Source organism: Aplysia californica, unplaced genomic scaffold (genome assembly GCF_000002075.1).
Source record: "Aplysia californica isolate F4 #8 unplaced genomic scaffold, AplCal3.0 scaffold00058, whole genome shotgun sequence".
NCBI classification, from domain to species: Eukaryota; Metazoa; Mollusca; class Gastropoda; order Aplysiida; family Aplysiidae; genus Aplysia; species Aplysia californica.
Window position 1 is genome coordinate 1,867,018 of NW_004797328.1, and position 25,476 is coordinate 1,892,493.

The 25,476-nt window shown below is 42.0% G+C and overlaps 3 protein-coding genes across 3 annotated transcripts in view; 1 reads left to right on the forward strand and 2 right to left on the reverse strand.

The window, feature by feature from the left end:
• The window catches only part of LOC101850149 (E3 UFM1-protein ligase 1), a 20,024-nt gene extending 17,105 nt beyond the window's left edge, over window positions 1-2,919 (forward strand). Inside the window, exons 14-16 of the mRNA XM_005093134.3 lie at window positions 874-1,046; window positions 1,463-1,674; window positions 2,487-2,919. Coding sequence (XP_005093191.2) covers window positions 874-1,046; window positions 1,463-1,674; window positions 2,487-2,641 — 540 coding nt within the window. The 3' untranslated portion in view covers window positions 2,642-2,919. The remainder of the gene's footprint in view (window positions 1-873; window positions 1,047-1,462; window positions 1,675-2,486) is intronic.
• Window positions 2,920-3,337: 418 nt separating this feature from the next.
• Window positions 3,338-10,954, reverse strand: LOC101850402 (coiled-coil-helix-coiled-coil-helix domain-containing protein 10, mitochondrial). The gene is made up of 5 exons (XM_005093135.2): window positions 10,903-10,954; window positions 6,912-7,065; window positions 5,873-6,006; window positions 4,823-4,893; window positions 3,338-4,065 (listed from the first exon to the last, which is right to left on the reverse strand). The coding sequence occupies exons 1-5, from the start codon at window positions 10,944-10,946 to the stop codon at window positions 4,046-4,048; spliced, it is 423 nt and encodes a 140-aa protein (XP_005093192.1). The 5' UTR covers window positions 10,947-10,954; the 3' UTR covers window positions 3,338-4,045.
• Window positions 10,955-13,089: 2,135 nt separating this feature from the next.
• On the reverse strand, window positions 13,090-20,967 carry LOC101850634. Its single transcript, XM_005093136.3, has 6 exons — window positions 20,741-20,967; window positions 18,770-18,896; window positions 17,993-18,126; window positions 17,283-17,356; window positions 15,175-15,220; window positions 13,090-13,261 (listed from the first exon to the last, which is right to left on the reverse strand). Exons 1-5 carry the CDS (start codon window positions 20,797-20,799, stop codon window positions 15,204-15,206), a joined length of 411 nt encoding a protein of 136 aa, XP_005093193.1. The 5' UTR covers window positions 20,800-20,967; the 3' UTR covers window positions 13,090-13,261; window positions 15,175-15,203.
• Between the last annotated feature and the right edge of the window lie 4,509 nt (window positions 20,968-25,476).

Below are 25,476 nucleotides of genomic sequence, written 5' to 3' on the forward strand. Positions count from 1 at the left end.
GTGCTCGAGCGGCCATTTTGAATTGGGTTTGTTGACTAATTCAATTGTTCAGATCGTGTGGATTCATTCAAGTCCGACTCACTTGTAATAGAATCTAGATCTAGATCTAGATTTATATAGATCCTCAATGGAGGATTCATATTCCAATTCTATTGTGTCAAACCCTATCATAGGTTGTGCTGTAATATTAATGTTGGTTAAAAGCATTTCATCAGGTGCGTGAATTATAAATTTAGAATCTAGAGAGATATCTACACTAGCTACACTAGATCTAGACTCAGCTGAGTCCCTCTGTTCGGAAGCGGATGCGGATTTCTAGTTCAAGGCCTATTCCTATTCATTTGTTCTACAAGATCTAGATCTAGATTTATTTAGATTACTAGATCTATATATGGAGGATTCATATTTCAATTCTATTGTGTTATTGTATCAAACCCAATTATAGCAATGGAGATGTAGGCCATATTATGCTCCTTGTTTGTTTTGGAGTGTAGTTTTTTAAATTTTTAAATTTTTTCATTTTGGACATGTGCTGGCCTTTTTACATGAGAACCGTTGCAGGTTCTTTTTTGGGGTAGGCCTAGGGGTAGGGTTACGGTCAGGTCTCTTCTGTGTTTGTTGGGGTGGTCGCTCGTTACTCGGAAGTCCTTCCTTATGACACCCACAAAAGCTCTTATTTGGGGTGGGGTGGGGGGTGCGCAAAATTTTCAAACAATCTGGTTGAGGCTCACATGCAAGTCTACTCTTAGGAAGGTCGGTAATGAGGGATTTTATACTTGTACTAAGACATCCGCTATTTCCCAGGCTCAGAAGTGGGGTTGGGAGAGGGTTGGAGGGTGTAAAACAGGTACTAATAAACCCTCTATTTCCCAGGCTCGGCTTCGACTGATCGGACAATTGCCCAAAGAGCTGCAGGAGGCGTTGAGTCGTCTGCACGGTCTGCTCAGCGGCCAGAGCCTGGAGGATTTCTTCTCTCAGCTCGAGACGCTCTGCGGGCCCGCCCACTTGGGCATCCTGCTGAAAAAACCTGACAAGAGAAAAGAAAGGTAGGTCGCTGGATCCCACTGTTTCCCTGATGCTTGCACTGTATGCTTCATGGGAAGCCAAGAAGTTTCAGAGTGTTCTGGAGTCATTTGGGGTAATGATATAGATTGTAAAGCACGAAGAGCATGCTGTTGAGCGGTGATGTGTGCCACATAATGTTAATTATTAGGCCTCCGTATTTATTATTATCATTGCAGAATAGAATTCGTCAGGGAGATTGAAAAAAAAGTTGGTTCTCAGGTGGGCTAGATGCTTATACAGCTTGTTCTTAGAGAACACCAGACTTCAGTTCTGATTTTTAACCAGAAAATTATTTCCCAAGTGGTGAGCCTGAGCTGTCTTGCTTTATCAAATTACAAATCAAAAGTCAAGACGATATCTTTTAATTTGACTGTATTTCTTTTGTTCCCCCTCACAGACAGCTGGTTTTCCATCATCGCCAAAGTCTGTCGGAGCAGCTGCGGGAGGAGACTGACCCCGCAATGACCCTTCACCTCTGTGTGGTCGTCTTGTTCCAGACGGTGACCCAATGCATGCTTCACGCCCCGGGCCGCCTGGTCCCAACCATCTTGCAGTTCCTGACCACACATTTAGAGGCCGACAAACTAGAGGTTTTGACCCAGATGCAAGGTCAGTTGGTTAAAGGTTATTGCCAGACATTATTCACAGCTTAATTTTGTTGTGGCTTAAAATGTGAGTTTGAAGTTCTGGATGGGAATGCCTAGTATTCGGACATCTAACAAAATTGCCAATTTGTGGAATGGCAGTAACCTTGCTGGCCAGGTTTCTTCACTGCTTTGACTGTGTCCAGTCTGACTCACGTGTGCAAACCAAGCTTTGTCGAGGTAACTGTAGGGTCTGTAACAGCTGTTTGCCACTCACCAGAAGGGAGGGTAATTCTGTTGCTCATCAAGGCCAGAGGGCTAGATGTAGACGTCTTGATATTTGGATGCAAAGCAGCCAGTCTGGTTTTCCCCGTGGCCTGTTATTACCCTGATCATACAGACTGGACCAGTCAGATCAGTCTACTGTTGCCAAGTTGTTCAAATTCACCAAGCCCAGATGGCGAAATTTTTCCGGAGAAAGAAACTATTTCATTATTTTAACAATTGTACGCAGATTATGTATTTTTCCTGGTTTTTTTTTTTTACATTTAGAATTTTAGTTTAGTTCAGCAAGAGTTTTACGGCACTCGCAACTTCATAAGGACTTAGAATTTGAATTTCGACTAAATGTTTATTGAGCGTACACAGATTAAGAAATTGCTATTTAAAATTTTTTTGTAAATCTAGGGCTTAACACAGTTTAACAGCTGGCTGACAGTAGGCCTACATTCCCAGACCTTCCCACAAGTCACTGTTGTCTTACAAGTAACACTAAGTCCTCGGCTCAAACTCTACCGTCTCTCTTTCTCAGTTTTGTTTTGTTTTTCTCTCTTCCAGACCTCGTAGTCCGACATGCCAAGCTGAAGGCCGATCCCGACGGAGAAAATCTGCCCGAGTTCAAAGACGTGGCCAACTCCATGACTGTTTTGTTAGGCAAGGTCAAGGACATTGCCCTGAACACAAAGAAAACCACAAGCACAGCCGATGATTGATGCGATGATAGTGCCCGATTTATATGTCGTTGTCCAACAGGGATTTATTATGGAAAGTTTATGATGTGACAAAACTGTCAAATGATACTTAGTGATAAGGCATTATAACAGTTGTGCAAACATGTGGATACATAGGCAGTTTTATCAGAGGTCAAAATGTTCTTATCAGACAAAAAGATAAAGATTCTGCTTGTGTTGGTTTTGAAACTGATCAAAACAGGGTTTTTTTAATTTCACCATGTAATGGTAGGTTTTAAAAAAATTGTTTTATGGAATAATAAAAGAAGCGTTTTTGGTGTGAGCAGTCTCTCTCTCTCTCTCTCTCCCTCTCTCTCTCTCTCTCTCCCTCTCTCTCTCTCTCTCTATCTATCTCTCTCTCTCTCTCCCTCCCTCCCTCTCTCTCTCCTCTCTCTCTCTCTCTCTCTCTCTCTCTCTCTCTCTCTCTCTCTCTCTCTCTCTCTCTCTCTCTCTCCCTTTCTCCCTTGCCCTCCCTCCCTCCCCCCTTCTTCCCACTCTCTTTATCAACACATTTTCCGTAGAAGTTAGACATTCCCACTGAGTTACAGTACAGTTGGCAACATTGCCCCACCTTGCCTGCCATGCGAATCCTGTCCCGTTGATGACACCCCTGTTTTTCAGCATGCTGTTCTCCCTATTCCTGATGTCAATTTTGTTTTGCATTTTTGTTCCAGGAAAACTTTCATTTACTCTATTTCAGTGGCAACAGAGATTTTTTGCAAATGACTTTCTCAGATGTACACGTTGCTTTACAATGTAAACCCAACGTGGAGAATCTTTTTTGGGCTTGATTGTGCTCCAAAGTTTCATGCCCATGTTTTTGTCTGTCTTGATCCTAGTGTTCAACTGCACTGTACACAAATGTGGGATGGTCCATGGTGGGGGCACATAATGAGGAGACCTTGTGGCAGGGTGATTAAACCTCCACCTCATAATGACTCCCGAATGTACAAAATTTCTATGATGTATTCTTCTGTGAGTTTTGGTTCAAATGTTTGGTTTTGGGGTAGACAAAAATTGTAAAATTTTATAGAAAATAAAGAATTGTATGAGAGACACTGAGAGTCACCGAGTGTTCGACTGTTTTTTATTCTCTTTGTTTGGTAAATAATTAGACAAGACTTTATTTTAGTAAATCCTTTACAGTTTGGAGAAAAGTGTTTGGTTAACTTATTGATAAACTCAAACCAATGGGTGACAAGGAAACACCAAGATGTCGGGATTTTTTTTTTAGATCGTTTGAGCGGAGAAATCAATGGAGAACCATGATCGTTGACATGTGTATCAGTTCTGACACGTTTGGATGGTGAGGAATCTGTTAATGACTTTGTATTGTGCCAGTTGGAGTGCGGGATCAGTTGTTCATCATTGGGCGATGTTGGTCTCTCACATATCCTGGAAATAATCTGAAATGGCGTTTGTAAAATTTATGGGTTAGTTATTGCTCCCTGTCATGATAATATTGTTTTGACGCTCTGTTGAACGAGGACTTTTATTCGACATTGCGTAGGATCATGTGCGCTCCCATGCTCAAACTAACTCATACTCGCACTCATGCACACACACACACGCAAGCGCACGCACTAAGACGGGCTAAGCAACACACATTATTGACAGGCACGCATGCACGGAACTAGCCCATGGCACTGGTATCTTGCCTGTCAACACTTGCAGATAATGGACAGAGTTTAAGATACATGTACATGATGTATTCCCTACTGTTCCGTTCCTCTCCTGATGAGGAGAGAATATACTGTGCACTGTACAGTAGCTGCGGCTATCAAGAGAAGCTATCTTGTGAAATGCGACCTTGAAAAAATGTCTTATTTGACCCAGTATAAGTCGTGTCAGTATCTGGGTTCAATGAGCACACTGCTATTTCACCAATGATTTTCTATTCAGTATTCAGAAGTTTACCATCCTTTTATCAATGTATTCCGTGGTACCATCCTTCTACCCAGTGTCAAACATATTGAATGTGAATGGTAGGCGGGTACTTTAATATTATAGCTTGGTCCAATGTCTGTCATCCGTATCATCCTCTTTCTTTTCTTTGTATGATACTCTCTTAAAAACATGTGCATTCTTCGGCACTTTACGATCTTTTTGTGTTGCAAGTGCCGTAAAACACTTACTAAAGCTTAAGTTAACTCAAACACTCACCTTTGTTCTTGTCAGCACATTCCTTGAGGGCATCGGCAGCTTTCTGGCAGTATGACACGTCATCGGCGTAGCTAGATGGTGAAGAGGCGGAGAAGTATTTTTTGTTTTAGTAGAGGTTTTACGGCACTCGCAACTGCATAATGTAATATGAGCGCCAGAAGATTAGATGTGTTACATGAGAGTAACAAACATAAAAAAGAATGAGGGGAGATAAGGACGATAGATGTTTGATAGGAAAGAAGGAGCAAACCACACCAGAGCACCCGCCAACCACCCAGGGAGAAGTGTGGAAAGGGGTAAATTCATTGGGAAATGAAGAAAAATCTTGTTTGAGTGAAGAGAAGCACGCCGACGAAATGACAGTCATTTTTAGTGCAGGGGAAACGTTAAGTACACAAAAAGAAAAAAAGGGGTGAAAGGAAGTAGGATCTAACCATCACAGAGGATATAGAGTCAAGAGTCATGTAGGTTGCACTCAACATTATCTTCCTCCTGGGCACATTATGTTTTTGTACCGCTGTGTCTACTCACAGGGCTGGGGCTCTTGTGGTCTTGAGGTTACAGTTTCAGTCTTTGCCTCTCATTCAATTATCAATATGTCCTGGGCTCGAAACCTGACAGCAACGGAATATTTTCTTCTCTAAATTAACTTTGTCCTTTCAATTTTCATGCTCTCTAATCATGTTCTGTCGTCTGCTCTCATCTCCACTTTCTGCTCCCCCTTCCCTGGGCTCTTTCTGCAGCCTTTCTAGGGCTATTCTTTGGCTCCTCTAAACCTAGCCTTCTTGGATAAGGGCGAAAAATCTCGGAGGTCCCATGTGTAAGTTGTGCACCTTAAAGATCCCTTGGTGGTCCTGAAATCGATAAGAGTAGGCTTCAGCCGCCACCCGGGCAAAATTCTAAATTAATTCATACCAAATTGTAAATGTTTAATGTGTCCCGCACGCTCATGATCATACTCATATGAGCTGTGAGCACCGCAAAACACTTACCAAAAAACAAACAAACCAGAAAAGGCAAAAACAAACAAAGAAACAAAAAAACCCTCACCGGGCACAGGCCAAGAAGACGTCCAGCTCCCTGCTGCAGGGGTTCCTGTCCGGCCCGTCGTCCACGTACTGACCGGTGTCTGGGTCACGGCCCTGGAACATCCGCGACGAGATGGCGTTCCCCAGGACGCTGCCCTGAGGAGAGACGTCATCAGGCATTGGTAAGGGGGGAGTGACGTAATCAGGTTTTGGTTTGGGTGGAGGCAGTGACGTAATAAGGTGTTGGTGGAGGGACGTAGATCTAATCAGGCATGGGTAGTAGAACAAGAGTTTCAAAATCAAATAATCTGTTACTAATCAAAGAGAAGCACGCACGCGCGCGCGCACGCACACACACACACACAAACACGCGCACGCACACACACACACACACACACACACACATACACATAAACACACTCACCCACACACACAAGGAAAGAGAGGGAGGGCAGAGAGAGAGAGAGAGAGAGAGAGCAAAGGTCATTAATTTTTCGGGTAGAGACGTCAAAGATGCACAGTTTATTGTGCAAAAACGGGAAAGTGTTTGTGTGTGTGTGGGGGGGGGGGGGGGGGGGGAGACTGTCCACCATATAATATGTGTTAGTTAACAAAAGTTCAGTCGAATAACTCTTTCCTTGATTCCTCTTTCGTCTTGTCTGAGCTTAATTTTACACCCAGCTTTGAGGAAAAGGGGAGGGTAATGCTTATCCTAATTGTTTTAGTTTTTGTTCGGTTTTCTTTTTTTTTTCTTTTTTTTTTTTGGGGGGGGGGGCTATGCTTTTTAATTTTTAATGTTTTTTTCCGGGGGGGGGGGGTTCTTCAGATAAAGATTATAGTAGTTGTTCACACTATTTTATATCATTTAGGGGTGGGCTTCTACCCTGCCGGCTTGGGTTAACCAAGGTCATCTTCGGCACATATAGCCTATTCGCATTGCAAGTGCCTTAAAATTATAACTCAAGCTAAACTAAAAACGGCATGTGTAGCTCTAGCAGTATATTACACAAACGATGGTCTGATGAACACGTCAGAATTGTTGAAAAGATGTATACACTCACCAGAGCCGAGCCAATGAACGATCCAGCTATAACCCCGCCTATCCCCGCCCCGCCCCCTCTTGGTGGGGTGTAGGGGGCGGGGCGTCGAGGGGGCGGTGGCCGCCGTGGTGGAGGAGGCGTTGGTCGCTGGGACCGTCTGGGCGGGGAGGGCGATCTGTGAGGATGGAGAAGTCATGTGTGTTTTTGAAATACAGTAATATGTAACAAATTCCACTCTATTGATCCCATTGGGAAATTTATTAAATTATAGGCTTACATAAATACACAAACATTAATCACCATCATCATCATCAATGCCTTTCACCCCTGGCAGGGTATAGGCCACATATACAAGCTTCTTCCATAAGTTCCATCTATCTCTGTCCTGGGCCTTATTTCCAAGCTCGTTCCAAGTGAGCATCATCTCTCTCATGTTCCTTCCCATACATCTCCTCGTTTCCCGTGGCCTACGCCTGCCTCGTGCTCCCTGTGGGTTCCACAGCAGGGACTGTTTTGTGATGTTTCCCCTGGGCTTTCTGAGAGTGTGTCCCATCTATCGCCACTTTCTTAGTCCTATTTTTACTTCTCTTTAGTCCTGTCCTTTCCCACAGCTCTTCATTTCTTATTCAATCCTTCCTCTTAAGTCATCTCCTGATGAAAGTCTGGACTTTATTCTGTACTATCTTTGTTGTCTTCCAAGTTTCGCAGCCGAAGAGGAGCACAAACTTGACATTGGAGTTAAAGAAACGAGTCGAATCTTGGTGCGCAGTGAGATGTTGCTTGCTTTGCAGACTTTTGCTAATGATTGAATGCTGACAATGCCTTGGCAGTTCTTGCTTTTACATCTGCCCCGGTTCCACCTTTATTATCGATGACACTTGCGGGGTAGATAAAGGAGCCCACTTCTTCCAGGACTTGCCAGGATGTAAACATAGGCCAACACTCCTTGATTGGCTTTTGAGCTCCTTGGTCTTTTCTTGCATCAGAGCATGTGTGCGAGAGAGCAGTGCAAGATCATCGGTGAAGTCTAAGTCGTCCAGCTGCTGCCAAGGGGTCCACTGTATTCCATTACGCTTGCCTCAAGTGGCTTCTTTCACGACCCAGTCAATTGCCAGTATGAAGAAAAAAGGTGAGAGCAAGCATCCTTATCTCACTTCTGTCTGTACCCGGAATGGTTCTAAGAGTTGTCCTTCATAGAAGATTTGGCAAACCTTCACAAGATTGGCAATTTTGTAAGGTATTCCTTAATGCCGCATGAATGTCCAAAGAGTTTCCCTGTCCATGCTGTCAAATGACTTTTCATAATCAATGAAGTTGACCACAAGTGGTGAATTTCATTTAATCGATTGCTCAACCACGATGCACAGAGTAGTGATCTGGTCCACACATGATCAGTTCTTGCAGAATCCTGCCTGGTTTCCTCGGAGCTTCTCATCTGTTGTCAGCTTGATTCTCTCCAGGAGTATCATGTAAAAGACTTTCCCAGGTATGGAAAGGAGGGAAATGCCTCTGTAGTTGTAACCATTGCTAAGGTCTCCCTTCTTTAGAAGCTTGATTATGGGACCTACCTTCCAGTCTGGTGGTATTTCTGCTCTTGTCAAACCTTTTCAAATACTGTAGAGCATCGGCCGCCACCTGGGCAAAATTCAAAATCTCCTACCAACTGAAAACGTTTAATGTGTTCCGTGCGCTCATCATATGACCTTATGCAGTTGCGAGTGCCGTAAAACACTTGCAAAAACAAAAAAGAACATTGAGAATTTCTACTGATGTATCTTTATCTATTTTATGGCTTCTGGTGGTATATGGTCAGGACCAGCTGCCTTGTGGGACTTAGTGATGCTTTAGCTGCAGCAATTTCCTTTCTCGATAGTGGTTCCTTAACTCTTGTGAAACGCTTCTAATCTTCTGCATTTATATAACCTTATTGTGTTGAAAGTGTCGTAAAACTTTTGCTAAAACTAAAATTAATGGGTTTCGGTGCTAATGGCCATTGTTCGATTCTTCTTTTAGTTTTCGACATTCTAATCTTTGAGTAAGCCTACTGTGTTCTTTTGATTTCATTATACTCCCTTATCACCGCTCTAAGATCATGTAAAAGGCGAGTTCTCAGAATTTATCCTACCCCTCAGAGCCACCTAGGCCCTACCCATGTAGATAGAGAGTCTCGCACCCGCCCCCCCCCCTTTCCCTCCAACCCCCGAAAAATAAGTCCAGAAAAGTTCCACTGAGGGGTTGATAAGTCCAACCAGGGCCTTTAACACAATGGTCCAACATTTCTTTCTTTCTTTTCTTTCTTTCTTTCCTTCTTTCTTTCAAACACAGAAAAGGAGGAGGAATGATAAGGACGATAGATATTTGATAGGAAAGAAGGAGCAAATCACACTAGAGCACCCGCCAACCACGTCCTATGGAACCCATTAGCGATATGATATATATATATATTATATATATATATATATATATATATATATATATATATATATATATATATATATATATATATATATATATATATATATATGTATGTATAAACTAAACAGACAGAGGAAACCCATAAGCGATATATTATACATGCATTGTGTGTATAACATACACTGATGTAGGAACCCTTTAGCGACATACTGTGTAATATACAAAATACGTTACAAGTATTCATATAACCTTAGAGCATGCATAACAATTACATTGAGTATGTATGAACCTTAAGATTATTTTTGTTTATAATACTGTTCATTTATATTAGGCAAGTGACTGTAAGCCTGCGTGTGTCTGCATGTGTGTGTGTGTGTGTGTGTGTGTGTGTGTGTGTGTGTGTATGTGTGTGTGTGTGTGTGAGTGTGAGTGTGTGTGTGTGTGTGTGTGTGTGTGTGTGTGTGTGTGTGTGTGTGTGTGTGTTTGCCAGTATCTGGATAATAAAGAAGAATCTTATCTTAAACTGATATAGGAACCCGTTAACGATGTTATACATAAATATATAATATAACATAAACTGACATAGGAGCCCAGTAGTGTAGCGATATACTATGTATTATATTATATGTAACATAAACTGGCACAGGAACCCAGTAGCGATATACTATGTATAACATAAACTGACAATAAACGGAGCTAGAAGTTGTAATCCAACAGTTTGGAGTCGTTAACTTGCTCCTCTGATGCATACCCTTCACTGACGCGTTGAGATTATGCCCATCACTAGCAGTTTAAGTGTGGGTGGGTGGCAGGTGATACGGTGTGGTTTGCTCTTTCTTTCCTATCAAACATCTACGTATAATCATCTTTATCTCTCTCCTTTTTTGTGCGTTACTATCTTGCAACACATCTAATCTCGGGTAGGCTACTTATGTATTATTATTATGATATTGTGTTGCAAGTGCTGTAAAATTCACTCTAAAACTTTAAAGTAAACATTTTAACATGTCCAACACAACTCCTTGAGATTATGATCTATCTTGGAACCCAAACCGGACGCTTTTTCGTTCCTCCCCGTCAAATAAAAGGTGGTCTGTTCAGTGTTGTGAGTCCTATATAATTATAATTTTACATAATATGATTAATAATTTGTAGGCCTCCTATTTTTGGCGCTGTTAAGAGCAAACTTTAGTCTGCTTGGTATACTGAACCAACTGGCGTCTGTAGTAGGCTATAGAGATTAGGTGTTTTGCCATCATAGGCATGAGACCCGTTTTCGATTCCCGGGTGAAGAAATTTTTTGTCGAATATCTCGGTCTTTCACAGGCTGAGATGTAGATCCAGATCTAGATATCTAGATCTAGATGAACTAGATATAGATATAGATCTAGATCTAGATCTAGATCTAGATCTATATCTAGTATCCCTTTTACTTTTTTACTTTTAGTCTACGTTGGTCCTGACAGGCAGGGTTAAAGTTTAAAGCCGCTTCTTAAATGATCTAAATTGTGTCGATGAGGGTGTAAAAGCTCTTATATTTTAAAAGAAATGATTTCAGAGATTTCGTCTGTCACTGCCAACGCAAGGTTTCCACTACCTGCCAAATCCTCGCCCACCTCCGAACCCCCGGCCTCTCGGCATTGCCCTTGTGTCTGTAATGGAACCGGAAGTGTTTGGTAAAAGTTCTCAAAAGCGTCGACCTAAGGAAATGTGCGTGGTGCTGAATGGTTCAGACTTAAAAGTAGACTTCCTAACCTTTACTTAGAAGTAGAAGTAGAAGACCATCTCCTCAAGGAAAAACTGTGTTAATCTCACTCCAAGTATGGTTTAGCCTGTTCACCTCACCCCCCCCCCTCTCTCTCTCTCTCTCCCCCCCCCTCTCTCCCTCTCTCTCTCTCTCTCACTCTCTCTCTCTCTCTCTCTCTCTCTCTGTATCGCTCTCTCTCTCTCTCTCTGTATCGCTCTCTCTCTCTGTATCGCTCTCTCTCTCTCTCTCTCTCTCTCTCTCTCTCTCTCTCTCTCTCTCTCTCTCTCTATCTATCTATCTATCTAACTCCCCAAAGGGGTGGGGTTGTATGGGAGTGGGGGCAGGGTCGAGGCGGGAGGGGGGAGTCAGCTGCTGTTATAGGATGACATTTCTAAAAGATGGATGTGGGGGGTAAGTGCAAGGGATGAGGAACGATAGGAAGAGGTCGTGGCAAAGTGCATGAGGACAAATGAAAGATGTGGTAGAAGATGGGGGAGTGATTGAGTGGTAATGGCCTGTCTAGATGTCTGGAGGACGAACACACTTTTTTAAACAAATTAGATCTTTGGTTTAGATTAGAAGTTATTCAGTCTTTGCTTTGCGAAAAGCGTGGTTAACGCCCGTTTCGTATTGATTAAAAAAAAAGAAAGTAGAAAGAGGGGCTTAAAGGTAGGAGATCCAGGGGTAGACAAATAGTGAAATGGATGGACATTATGGCATGGACTGGTCTGGGTATAGCAGAATGTGCCACTGCAGCTTGCGACCGTGAAGGCTGGAGGGTCATTACACGTCAACCTAGATAACACCTACAGGTATGCAGGGTTTTAACAAATGTAAATACATTTACGTAAATGTTTGCTCTCCCATTGATTGCAACAACTAGAGAGGTATCTCACTTCTAAGCATCACTGGAAAAGCTTTTGCTAGAATCATCCTGAAGCGACTCCAGAAACTAGCAGAAAGAGTCCTACCAGAGAGCCAAAGCGGTTTCAGATCAAACCGTTCAAGCATGGACATATTTTATATTCACCAGCTACAAAAAATACAGGGAGCAACAACTGCCATCACATACACTACACTGCGTTCATCGATCTGACAAAGGCTTTAGATAGTTTTTAGTTAGTAGATCAGGACTGTGCATGGTTCTAGGAAAAATTGGCTGTTCCCCAATACTTTTTAATATTAATCATGAATTAGTCATGAAAAGAACCTGCATGGGGATAACAGTAACAGTGAGACCATCTTAAGCTAAACTGACCGTCTGAATAGATGAAAAGAGTCATATACAATATTTTTCCATATTAATAAATAAGGGCCGCCAGTCTGGGGGAGGTAATTATGCTAGAAACACCGTCTCTGGACACGGCATCCACCTTTAACTTTAATTTAGTTTTGGTACAAAAATTACAGCACTTAAAACAAAAAATAGGTAATGTAACTGCCAAAGATTAGAAGTGACACTAGATAGTAAAACACAAATTAAAGGAGGAAAGACAAGGACGGTAGATTTTTAATAGGAAGAAGAAGTAAACCACACCAGAGCTCCGGCCAACCACCCACCTTGCACCTCGACCTTGGGGTTGGAGAACTTGTCTCGCTATGCTTTTTTAGCAAACCAGCGATCACGTTTCAATCACAGCATGAAGGTGTTGAGCCTTCACTCCGGTTCATACAAGTATAATCATTAAGTGTATTTCGGTCTCTCAGTCTCTGTATTTCTACTGATTATAAATCTCATTTTACGCCCCCCTTGACACAGTTTTTGGCCAAGCCGCGTTGGGTGGAACCCGGCACACCAGCAGCTAGAAGGAGATTAGATACCAGATAAAAATAAAACTTCTCCACCAGAGAATCGAACGCTCGTTTTTGGTTGGCAACGGCGTAGAATCTATTTTTTTAATTAAAAAAAACAACAACAACCCCGAGCTTGTTTGTTTGGGGGAGGGTGGGGGGGGGGTTATAATTTTGTCGATAGATGGATGGATTGATCGATGGATGGATAGAAAGTAACTTGTGAAAAACAAACACGTAAATCTGTTTGCATATTTTTAGACAATACGTTTAATTTGTAGAAGAAGACATGAATATCTCGCTGTCAACGTTGACCTTGGTACGCGTGTTCTTGAGTTATTTTCAAAGCTTCGGTGTTGATAGACGCCATAGTTGTGAGTTTTCGCAGCTCCTTCCTCCCAGCATTTGTTTGTTGAATCTGGTAGACGTGTAGGGCTTTGACTTAGTTTGTAAAAAACAACAACCCAGACAAACAAACTAGATAAAACTAAACTACCCGATAAAACTAAACTACACCTTTAGTCTGACATCAGAAAATGCCTAGGATCCATCAATTGAACCGTACACTTGATAAACAAACAAATAAACAAATGAATGAACAAATGAATATATAAATGAATGAATAAATGAATGAATGAATGAATAAATGTTGATGCTGAAATGTGGGTTACAATGAAAAGAACGAGCGTTGGTCCATGTCAAACAATACCCAAGACGTTATAAATACAACCAAACACGCCATGTAATCTGGCCACTCTTCTTGCGTGCTTGTTATCGTCTTTTGCTCAAGGTCACACCCCAACAGCCATGCCGGACTACCATGAGGGTGACCTCGCTTGGAACCTCCAACAAGGTGTCCTTGACCTTGGTTTATTTGGGAAGTTTCAAGACTATATTATTATATTCCCCGGACTTGGCTTCCTCCTAACTACTATGGACATTGAATTCATAGGTTCTGCTTCTTGGCACCATTACAATATTGAAAGAGATGTTCACCCATCCCGTAATATTTTTATACCTATCGGCTGAACAGATAAAATCATTAATTTAATTTAACACAAGTAGCAGGCCTACAAGAAAGATTGAATTCTGAATGTACAAAAAAACATGAAACAGATAAGAGCAATAATATAGCCATAGTAAAATGCTATTTCCATACTTTGGAGTTAAGGCAGACTACAGGACAGCACTTGTAGCTCCAGAAAGCTGACGTGTCTTTGTTGGAACAGAAATAAACCCAAGAGATAAATGTATCATGCTATAGTTCGTATAGATTCACAGATAGACTGACGTCTCAGTATATCTTTCTATTTCCTCATACCACTCCATACGAGCCTCGATAACATCGAAGATAAATTATGTTTTGTCAAGTGCAGTGTTATCACTAAATGTTGTTCGGGAAAATCGAAGATTAGATATCTGTGTTAACGCCTGCCATTGCTTTCGTGGGCTGTCGTGACACCGCAACAAACCAACATACATTCTTTTGTAAGGACGCTGACACTGTTGGAACATGATAATAATAATCATTAATATTATAGACAGAACATTTTCAATGGATCTAGGGAACTCATCATAAAGTTCCCGACCTGAAACAAACATCGGTGATTGGGGTTCTCCATTTATTTCTCCTCTCGGACACTCTTAAACATCCTAAATTATCCTGGTGTTTTCCCATCAACCATCTGTCCAGGTTTTTCAAATAAGTGTCTGTCTGCCGCTGCTTCGCTTGCTTTTAATTTTTTTTTTTAGGGAGAGCAAGATGTTCAAAGCCTTATAATATGTTGATATAGGAAACTACTGGTGTACAAAATTATTAAAAAGAAAATGTCAGCATGCGTATCAGATAAGTCGGTAGAGTTTTGGTTCGCAAAACGTCTGCTGCGTATCTCATGGACAGAAAAACAAGGAAGAAGTCTTGGTTGAAGCAAATGCATACAGTAACTTATGACGAATATACGAAAGCGACAGGCGAAGTTCATTGGACAATCATAGCGGAAAGAAGCTTTGGAGAATATTGTAACAACAGGTAAGTTTGATGGAAAGAGAGGCAGACGCAGACAGAGCGAAAAGATATTGGACCGGTTGACAACATGGCTGGGAACAGCAAGAACGACAGACACCATCGCTGCAACGTAAGACAGAGTGAAGTGGAGGTCCACGATCGCCCCCTCCAGTCGGCAAGGCACCTGATGATGATGATGATGATGATGATGAGATGAGTGTGAATTCCTAGAAGTCACAAGATAGAGACCCATCAGTAGAACAAAAAAGCCGGTGCGCCTGACAATGTAAAGCCAAATGTGGCACGTGTGTCCATGGTCTACTCACCTTTAGATGTTCCAGTTAGCGACCAGGGATCACTTGCCGAAATAAGCTGGGAATGAATCGAGGAGTCAAGCAATGAAGGGGAGAGGGAGAGAGAGAGAGAGAGAGAGAGAGAGAGAGAGAGAGAGAGAGAGAGAGAGAGAGAGAGAGAGAGAGAGAGAGAGAGAGAGAGAGAGAGAGAGAGAGAGGGGGGGGGAAGAGAAGAGAGAGAAAGGAAGGAATAGACAAGTCTTTTGATATGCACACCTGATTTGATCATCGTTGTGAATGGGCTTTCTAAATAATCGGATAGGGTCTGATACGGGGAAATGTACGCACCTTTAAAATCTTACAAGCATGCTTTCCAAAATGTTTATTCTTTCCCTTAGATTTTGTAAGAATTTTACGACACTAGCAACACAATTAGGTTATACAAGTGCAAACGATTAGAGGTGTTAGGGTGCTCTCGTAGCCTTGAAGTGAAGGTGTTCGCCTCTCATTCACTAGGTCCCTGGTTCAAATCCGGATAGGGACGGAAAATTTTCTTCTTTCAAAATGTTCTCCTTTTAAATCCTTTCCTGCTCTTTAACAATGTTCTGTCGTCTGCTTCTGTCTCAACTTTCTGCCCCCACCCCCTCAGCTTCTTTGCCCCCTCCACTGGGCTCCCGATTCTTTCTGCAGCCCTTAGTGCTGTCTTTCAGCCAGACAACTGATCTTATGGTAAGGAAGATCTACACCTTGCCTTCTCGGAGACGGACAAAAAAATCCCGGAGATCCCTTGTGCAAGCTGTGCGAGTTAAAGATACCTTGGTGGTCCAAAATAGATAAGATAAGGCTTCGGCCGCCACCCGGGCAAAATTCTTAATGCCCTAACAACTGAAAATGTTTAGTGTGTCCCGCGCGCTCAAAATGACATTATGTAGTTGCGAGCGCTGTAAAACACTTACCCCCAAAAAGGTGGGGGGCGGGGGGGCGGGGAGATGTTACAAGACAGTAACAAACACAAAAAGAAAGAGAGATGAGAACGATTGATGTTTGACAGAAAAAAAAGAAAGAAAGAAACAGACCACACCACAACACCCGCCAACCACCCACACCCCATACTACTGATCCCAAGTCGGAAATAACACATTTGTGTGTGTGTGGGGGGGGGGGGGTATTTTTGTTTTTTGGGAGTTTTTTTGGTAAGTGTTTTACAGCGTTCTCAACTGCATAAGGTCATAAGAGCGTGTGGGACACATTAAACTATTTCAGTTGGTAGGAAATTTTGAATTTTGCCCGGGTGGCGGTCGAAGCCTACTCTTATCGATCTTAGACCACCAAATCTGTGTTTGGGAGGGTATTAAACATCATAATTGTCATAAAAACAAGACAACTTAACCTCTTCACTGCTAGATGTGAGAATTGAGTGGTGAGGCAAGTCTTCTTGTAAAAGCACATTCCTGCGTTTCATAAATTTTAGTTTTTAGAGACCAAAAATAATCCACTGTATACTTCTTTTTTAGTTAGAATTTAGTTTGGTATAGTCGTCCCCTCTCCATCGACGGCCCAATAATTGTCAAGGCTCAACCCCACAACAATTTGACAGTGAGCTGATCCTGCTGAGACGACCTTGGTGTTTACAAAACGTTGTCTTCCCCTGCAGATTCCCAAACTTTTTTATCCCTCAGATGTATCAATGTCATGCTCATACAATGCCGGAACAACAAAGGGGGAACTGCTGCTTCTTCCGTCTTCATCCTTACTATCGCCATTTTTTCCTCAACTTCTTTTGTATGTTTGTCACTCTCCTGCGAACTGCTATTCCCGGGGTGCCTAGATAGTCGAAGCAGACTTGGGTACCGTTGTGGCTACAGGAGTGAGCAGAGTAGGCCCGATTCCCCGTTTGGACGTCTTTGTTGATATCCACCTCTTGGCGCTCATATGACCTTATGCAGTTGCGAGGGCCGTAAAACCTTACTAAAAAAAAAACACCCAAAGAACGAAGACTTGGTAAATGACTTCAGATTTGTTGTCACCCCCTCCTTCCCTTTCGGCGCCACACAAGTGGCTGCCAATTTTGAATAAAGCACAAATAACCATCCCTGTTACACTTTTTACGGTACTATTCTCTTGTTGGGAATAAAGTATACCTGGGTTGGTGAGTACGCATTTCTTTAAGTGCTCGATAGCTTTGACACAGGTGGTGGCTTCTGTAAGCTGGTTGCTGTGGATATATTGATTGGGAGAGTTTTGAGTTTGAGGATGAGCAATAGGCACGTCTACACGCGCACACACACATACACATTATACAAAATCCCATACACGTACAAACACACAAACACACACACACAAACACACACACACACACACACACACACACACACGCACACACACAAACTCGTTCACATACACACGTATAAACACAGCCACCAGCTCGCACGCGCATAGGCATACATACAAAAAGCCATACATATACTTTCATATGCACACAACCATTACCATACACATACACATGTATAGGCACAAGCATGTACACTAGCGCAAAGACTTTCTTGCCTTTCAATTTATGGTTGCTGTAGAATGCTAATGAGACTAAGCACAGCTCTTGCGGACATACTACGATACATTATGACGAGTTGTTTGTAACAGCCATGACAAAAGGTGTCAGTCAAAATGTTACATCCTACATAATATATTATGATGAGATGGGGTGGGATGATATGATATAATGTGTCATACGACGTGACACATGATCTGATATGATTTAATGACTTGCAAATATCTTGTCTTCCATTATATCTTAAAGCGCATCTGGAGGCACAAGTCGTGCCTGTAGTTGTGTGGTTGCGACAAAGATTACCTAGCCAAAGAGACGAAGTCGTCCAGTTCCTTCTTGCACGGGTTGCTGTCCTCGCCCACCGCTGTCCACTGCCCTGTTTTATATTCCCTGCCCTGAAGCATCTTGGCGGCCACTCCGCTGCCAAAGGCAGTTCCCTGACATTACAGGAAGTATCGTATTTGTCGTTGATCGTTTATGACTGCCTTGGGCTGTGCACCGAAATTACAGGTAACATTTTATTTGTCGTTGATTGCATTTAATGACTACATAGGGCGGGACCCTGACGTTACAGGAAAACATGTATTTGTCGTTGATTGTTAATGGCTGTGCCCATTACTGGAAAAAAATCATAGATAGTCAGAGAACAAGTTGGCTCGATCCCTATAAATAAACACTACATAAAATGGTTTGGACATGAAAAGCCCGCCACCAGACAAAGTTGCAGCAGCGAGAGCATACAATCAGAAAGCAGAAGGATACAGAAGAAGAGGCTGGCCAAGGAAAAGATGGGTACAGGGCGTCAGAGAAACGTTAGACAGAAACCAAATAACCAAGCAACAGGCAATACAACAAACAAGAGAATACTGTTGTCTTTGAATCCCTAGATTGAATCGTGTAGCTTTTTTTCTACGTCAAAATTGGATTCAACTTGGTATATTGTTTGTTAGTGGTCATATTTTCTTCGGGTTGCACTTTTTTCCAGTATATATACACAGAGACATTAGAACTACACGTGTCCTTAGATTCAACAATTCTCTCAGCAGAAACCAAACACGGTTGCCCCAGTCCTGGACTCACCAGCACTGCGTTCATTGGGGCGCCAGAGATGAGTTTGTGGACACTGGCTCTGGTCCGGCTAGCGGACATCGTCTTATGGATGGCACCTCGAGACGAGGATCTGCTGCGCTTGCTGTGGGAAGATTTCCTGGGGTGGGATTAGGGGGTTTGGGAGCACATCGTTTAGATTAACGTTGTCATAAAGTTATGATTTTATAGATGTGGCGTGGTGTTCATTTATTAAAGTGGCATGGTGTCCATCTCTTAGTGTGACACGGTGTCCATTTATTGATGAGCACCTTGTTCACTTATTGATGAGGCACGGTGTCCTTGTATTGATGTCGTTCTTTACCCATTTATTAGTAAGCAGCGGCGTCAATTTATGTATTGATGAGTCTGGGTATCCAGTTATTGACGAGTCGCCGTGTTTCAAGTTTACCCAGCCAAATCCAGCTATCTATGTCTCGGGGGGGGGGGGGGAGAGGGAGGGAGAGGGGGATCGGGGTCTGGGTTTTTTTAGTTCTTTATTTTCTGTCCCAGAAAATGGGGTTACGCAATGTAAGAGTATGGGATTGAGACAGTATTTTCCTTCCTCGCTGCTGGCATCTTGTTCCCCTTTTTTCTTCTTGTTATGTTTTTTTTTCTCTTTCTCGTTCCAAAACCAACCGTGCGTTTGTCACAGATAGTTGATCTAGTCTTAGTTCTTTTGACATCCGTGGACCGTTACCACACCGAGGTGTCACTCTTCTATCCTAGACCCTGCCATCTTAGTTAAGTATTAGAGTCACGAGTCACTGTATCCAAAAGGTTGACGGGTTAATTGCTGGACCACACATGTAATTGAATTGTTAACATTCAACGTCCGTATTTAGATCTAGAATCTAGATCTAAGATTCTAGACCTTAGATCTAGGGTATTTCCATTAATTGGATGAGCCGCTTATTGGGCACATTCAATAATAATCATTCATATTACTGATCACAGACGAGAATACCTTGCCGACTCGAAATAGATTAATTATACAATTCAAACTTTACTCGACAAGCCCGACAGTTGCACACATCCTCAAGTGGAATTGAAGCTATTGAATGCTCGAAGTGTGGCCCCTGAAATGATGTGCCGTAACATCTAACTAAATCGACAATTTGCGACATTTTTCAAAGCGAAAATCGTGTCCAAGGCCCTAAAAAAAAACCTAGATCTCTACATCTAGAATCTAGATATAGAATCTAGATAGATATCTAGATATCTAGATTCTAGATCTAGATCTAGTAAATCTATAGTTTACAGCTACAAAATAATACACTTTAAGTTTCAGAGACGGCAGTATTTCTACAAATTTACCAAAATTTTTATGCGTCAGAATTTGTCTCATCGGCCACAGCAGAAGCCATAGATCTAAGTCATCTCAACTGAAATTTAATTCTTCCAATTTTTCTATTTTACTTGAAAATTAGTAGGTATTTTTATAGAAGCATTCCCGTTTTGCGTCACATCCACTACCGGAAGTCAGCTCCTTCACCACTCTAGTGCCGTCGGATATACGAATAAGGTCAGTTTTTTTTAGTTAAGGTTGAGTTTTAGAATATTTTTTATAATGCATGCTTTTATAGACATTAGGGGGGGGTTTCAGGGGGTCTCCCCCTGACGTGTGAGTACGTTATAGCAGTGTAGTAGGTCAGATGGGGGGTGGGGGGGGTTCAGGGGGGTCTCACCCCCCCCCCTGAAATAAAGTGCCGTAACATCTAAACTAACAATTTGCGACGTTTTTCAATGCCAAAATCGTGTTCAAGGCCCTAAAAAACCTATAAAAAGCTACAAAATAATACCCTTTATGAGACGGGAGGGTTTCTCTTAGTTTAATATCCTCTGCAGATGCATTGGCCATCGTCAGACTTTGACGGGCGAGCTGATCTAGAGATCTTGGTCTAGACTCTATTATTATTATTATTAGATCTATACTCTTAAGCATTTCACGGAGATTATACCTACCTGCTTCCTTTTCCTTTACTTCGAGATCTCTCTCTGCGTTTTTCGTCCTCACGTGGCATGTTTTGGAAAACAAAGACGGAGCGATGGAATCAGAAAGTACAGACGGGGACGAGACGAATGGGACGTGATGAGTGATGTCTTCACTGAAAATCGATTCTGGACTTTTTTTCTACACCCAGTATCGGAAAACTTGTCTCAGTTTCGACCAAACCAATAGGGCATATTATATTCAAACTGTTTTCACAAATTAGTAATGAAACGATTGTTATCCAATGTGTGATGGATTTACTTACGTAAAGCTTTTGTTTTATAAATCATACAGGCTTTGCTTTTATGAAGAAATACAGGCAGTATCGTTCTGGGAAAAAACTGCAATGTATCGATAGTTTTTTAAGCCGTTGCCAAAGCAATACCACCCAAAATTTTGACGTGTGTCTTCCCATGGTGCTCGCACCGGCGCCGGTCGCCTTCTCATGGCACAACACGCACAAACTCTGGCGTGCAAAATCTTTTATAGAGCTCAGCGTTCATCCTCGAGAAAGTGGAGACAAAAACTCATATCTGCAAAAGAATTCACTCTCTTTTTAAAATAAAAACACTTTTCCTGTGGCAATTCCTGCACCATTTTATAGATGTCATTCCGGTACTCCACATCTACACGGAGAAATGTCAGTGTCAGTGCGAAACCGGCAACCAAACATGAAACCATCTACTACAAGCCTGTCCAATTCTCGAGGAAATATTGGCCCTACTCTAGGCAGAGATACCCAGAACTCCAGGAGAGTTTGGAGGGCCTGCAGCGAACAGCAGCCTTAACCACTAGAGACTGAGAAGTAAATTTAGAGATGAACGAGAAGAAAGAGGAAAGTACCAAAAACTGACGAAACATAATTTTGTTTCATTTCTCAAATAGAAGTGATTTATTGGCTACTCTTTCCAAAAATATGCACCACTTCCCGAATTCGATCAGATACTCTATACTGAGTATGTTGCCAAGAACATTTTTGACAGATATGCTTTCTAGAATCTCAGAAACATGAGTGAACCATCGGGTAGTATTGAGATGGAATCTTCAGGGGAAGAAGAAAGGAGGAAAGCGCATGGGAAAAGATCTGAAGACAGATTTCAAACTGATGGGGCATTTCTGGCTAGAGGTAGAGAAGATCGCCTTGGAAAGAGATAGGTGGAGAGCCCTTCTCGGCTGCCTAAACCATTTACACGAGTAAAAGAGGATGATGATGATGATGATGATGATGATGATGATGATGATGATGATGATGATGATGATGATGATGATGATGGTGGTGGTTTGATGAACTGGGCATGCGTGGACCTGACACAGGACCCAGATCCAGGAAGCCGTCATCATCATCATCATCATCATCTTGTAGTGTCAAGGGCAAAGAAAGCACCTAGATTAAGCTACTTTCTCTGCCCTGTTATGTACAGCTCCTCCCAACGTTTAATATAATCGTTTCTTCATTTGTACCATGAGATATTGCAGCGTCTGCATCAATCTCATGCTCAGTTGGTGGTTTAGAGACCTGTCACGAGTGGCTTCCTAGCTCTGTCCTGATGTCCATACTTCCTAGCCCTGGTCTTCCTCTCAATTTGCCCCCTCAGCATGCCCTACAGTCCATCCACCGACCCTTATATAGTTGGGGGGGGGGGGTTTAGATCAAATTTACACATAAAAATCACAAATGCCACGAAAGAGTCTACATAACAAGAGGGCCCACTCCTCTCATTGAGCCAATTAAAAAAGTGTCCTCGAAATTCGGTGTCGTCCTCTTTGCAAATGAGCACCCTTTGCGAACTGAGTTACCCTACTTGTGTTTAAAAAATGAAAATAGAACTAACAAATATTTGAATACAGAAGAATTCAAATTTCGAAACGACGCTTTTTTAAAATGGTTTCGCTGACAAAAAAACCTCTTCCGGAGGAGAGGGCGACTGTTTTTCTTCGGTTAATTTGACTTTAGAATGAGAGGCGAGAGGTCTTTAAAATAAAAATTAAAATAAAACTCCGCACTGAACGAACCCGAACAGCTGATGAACAGCAGTCGATCTGCGCACGCAAGGAAGTGCTATTCCTATTCTTCTTCTGGAGAAACTAAAGAGAGCTTCAAAACAGACTGCAGCGCCATCTGAAGCAAAGAGCGGACTTCCGGCGGACACTTTTTTGGCTGAGTGGACCATCTTGTTATGTGCTATCGTTGATGCCACATAACAAGTTCAAAAGCCACATAGAAAGTTTCTCACCTCACAAAAAGTGCAAATGTACAATAGAAAATTTTAGTGCGTAACAAATTCAAATGTACAAATACCAAATTAGAATGTAACACTATAGCAAGTTTAAATGCCACATAGCAAGAGCAAATATCCTCCACAAAGATTATTCAGCGTGAATACCATTTTAATGTGCTCAAACAGAGTTGACGACAACCATAAGCAGTTTAATTTTAAGGTGAATAGATCACGATTAAAACGAACCCGAGGATGCTTCCGCGGAAAGAAATTCAGATAGGACTGAAGCAATAAGACACCAATATGCAGCATGGCTTTTGCAGAACATTTAGCGGTACGATTGGCCTTTATTGAGGAAGCTGGTAGCAAGCCGTTGACGAATACAAACCGATGAAGAGCACGGAGTGGTCAATGCTTTGTTTTAGTAATGCAGGGTCGAAGGGGACCGAACTGCACGATGCCACAGGGGCCTAATTTGCAGTCAGTGACGAGGGTGGCCTGGTTTTTCACGATTTTCAAGAAGAGGGAATGACAGCTTTCCTTTCAGCCCATCCTTCTAAAAAACTGGTCCAACAATCCCCACAACGAAGTATGCTTTGTATGTAACAATGCTCGTGCACAAAAGCAGGCTTTAAATGGCAACTCATCAATAGATTGGGGAAAAAATATCTACCCCCTACACACCTTTTCTTAACATCTACGAAAACGTTTGTGAATTTGGAAATACGATTTGAAACCGTGGCTCAGTGAAGCAAAAGACCAGATGCTCACTCAGCTGACTCATCAACAAAGGATGTTCACACTTGCCCAGATGATGGAACAAAAAACATAAGCTGTGACTATAGTGAAAATGGCAGCAGCCTTCAGATCAATGCAAACCTATAAGCCCCAGCGTTTTGTAGTGCAACAATAAGTAAACAAAAGTAAGCCTGGCTTCAGATTTCACTCAGTTAGTTCTACAATATAACGGCAGTATGTTGATTTGTATCATAACCATTGGTTTCTGTTAAACATGTGAGGTTGTTTTTTTCGATTTTCAACATAATTTAACTATTACTTTCGTTTCACGTGATTTCTTCCTTGTGGCACCACACGGCTTACGTCGAACTTTTTCGAGGCCAAAAAACCCCAAACTCTTTTACTTCTTACCTTGATACACTTCTTATACTTATAGCTTCCTTTTTAGTTTTAGTAAGAGTTTTACGGCACTTGCAACACAATATGGTCAGATAAGTGCCGAAGATTAGAGGTGTTACAAGAGAGTAACAAACACAAAAAAGGAGGAGAGATCAGGATGATATATGTTAGATAGGAAAGAAGGAGCAAACCACTCCAGAGCACCCGCCAACCACCCACTTAGCCTCCTTTTACTCTAGTTCAAGCATATTTACATTTTACATTTATTGAACTTGCTATGTGGCATTTGAATTTGCTATGTGTTACATTTGAGATTTCTATGTTTACATTTTGAACTTGCTATTGTTGTATTATGACTTTTTATGACGTCATTTGTATATTTGGATTGGCTAGGTGTAATTTGGTCTTTCTATGCAGTCTTTGAACTTGTTATGTGTATATTTAAACTGAAAAAACTATACATACCCGTCTGGTCCACGTAGGCCCAATCCAGCCACCCAGGATGTGACGGAGTCAAACTACGCTTGTTTTACCCACAATCATGAACTTATGATCCCAGTTGTGCTCGTCTGCTAATTAGTTGAACATGTCTCTTATTCTTCGCTTCCTTTATACTCTTCCCCTTGAGCACAGCTCTCCATCTTCGAAGGATCAATTTTCTCTTTTAAAAAAAAAGGATCAGCGTCTTTGGTGTAGCGGTTAGGCGTTTGACTGTTGCACACAGGAGACGCGAGTTCGATTCACAAGCGGGGAGGGTATTTAAATAATCGAGTATCTTGAGTTTTTTGCTAGGTTGTTGGAAACCTCTCAGCCCGGATTGGCCCTGACAGACATTGTGGAAGCCCGCCTCTTAATTATTCAAATTATATCGTTGGGGGATATAAAAGCACTTAATTCATACACAGAGGTCATCAAAAGAATTTATCAACCTTTTTTACTTGTTCACTTTCAGGATAACAATTTTTATTGGAACACCTGCCTGTCCCCAGAGTGCTTACTCCTGGAGACAGGAGGCCGAGCTGAGCAAGGTCATGAACAAAGCTCTCAAGGGCATCCAAGGCTTTTTGTTGTTGTTGCTGCTGCTGTTGTTGTTGTTGTTGTTGTTTTGTTGTTGTTTTTTGTGTGTTTTTGCTTCTTGATGTAATTCATGTTTGTTGGAAAATTATGTTAGAATTTGTCTTCCTCCCTGACCGCTACACCTTTCTCTTTCTTACATATCTATTACACTGGCGCGCACATACGCACGAAAGTATACAAGCACATACATACTCACTCTCATGCTCGCACCCGCCCGAATACACACACACACTACACACACACACACACACACACACACACACACACACACACAC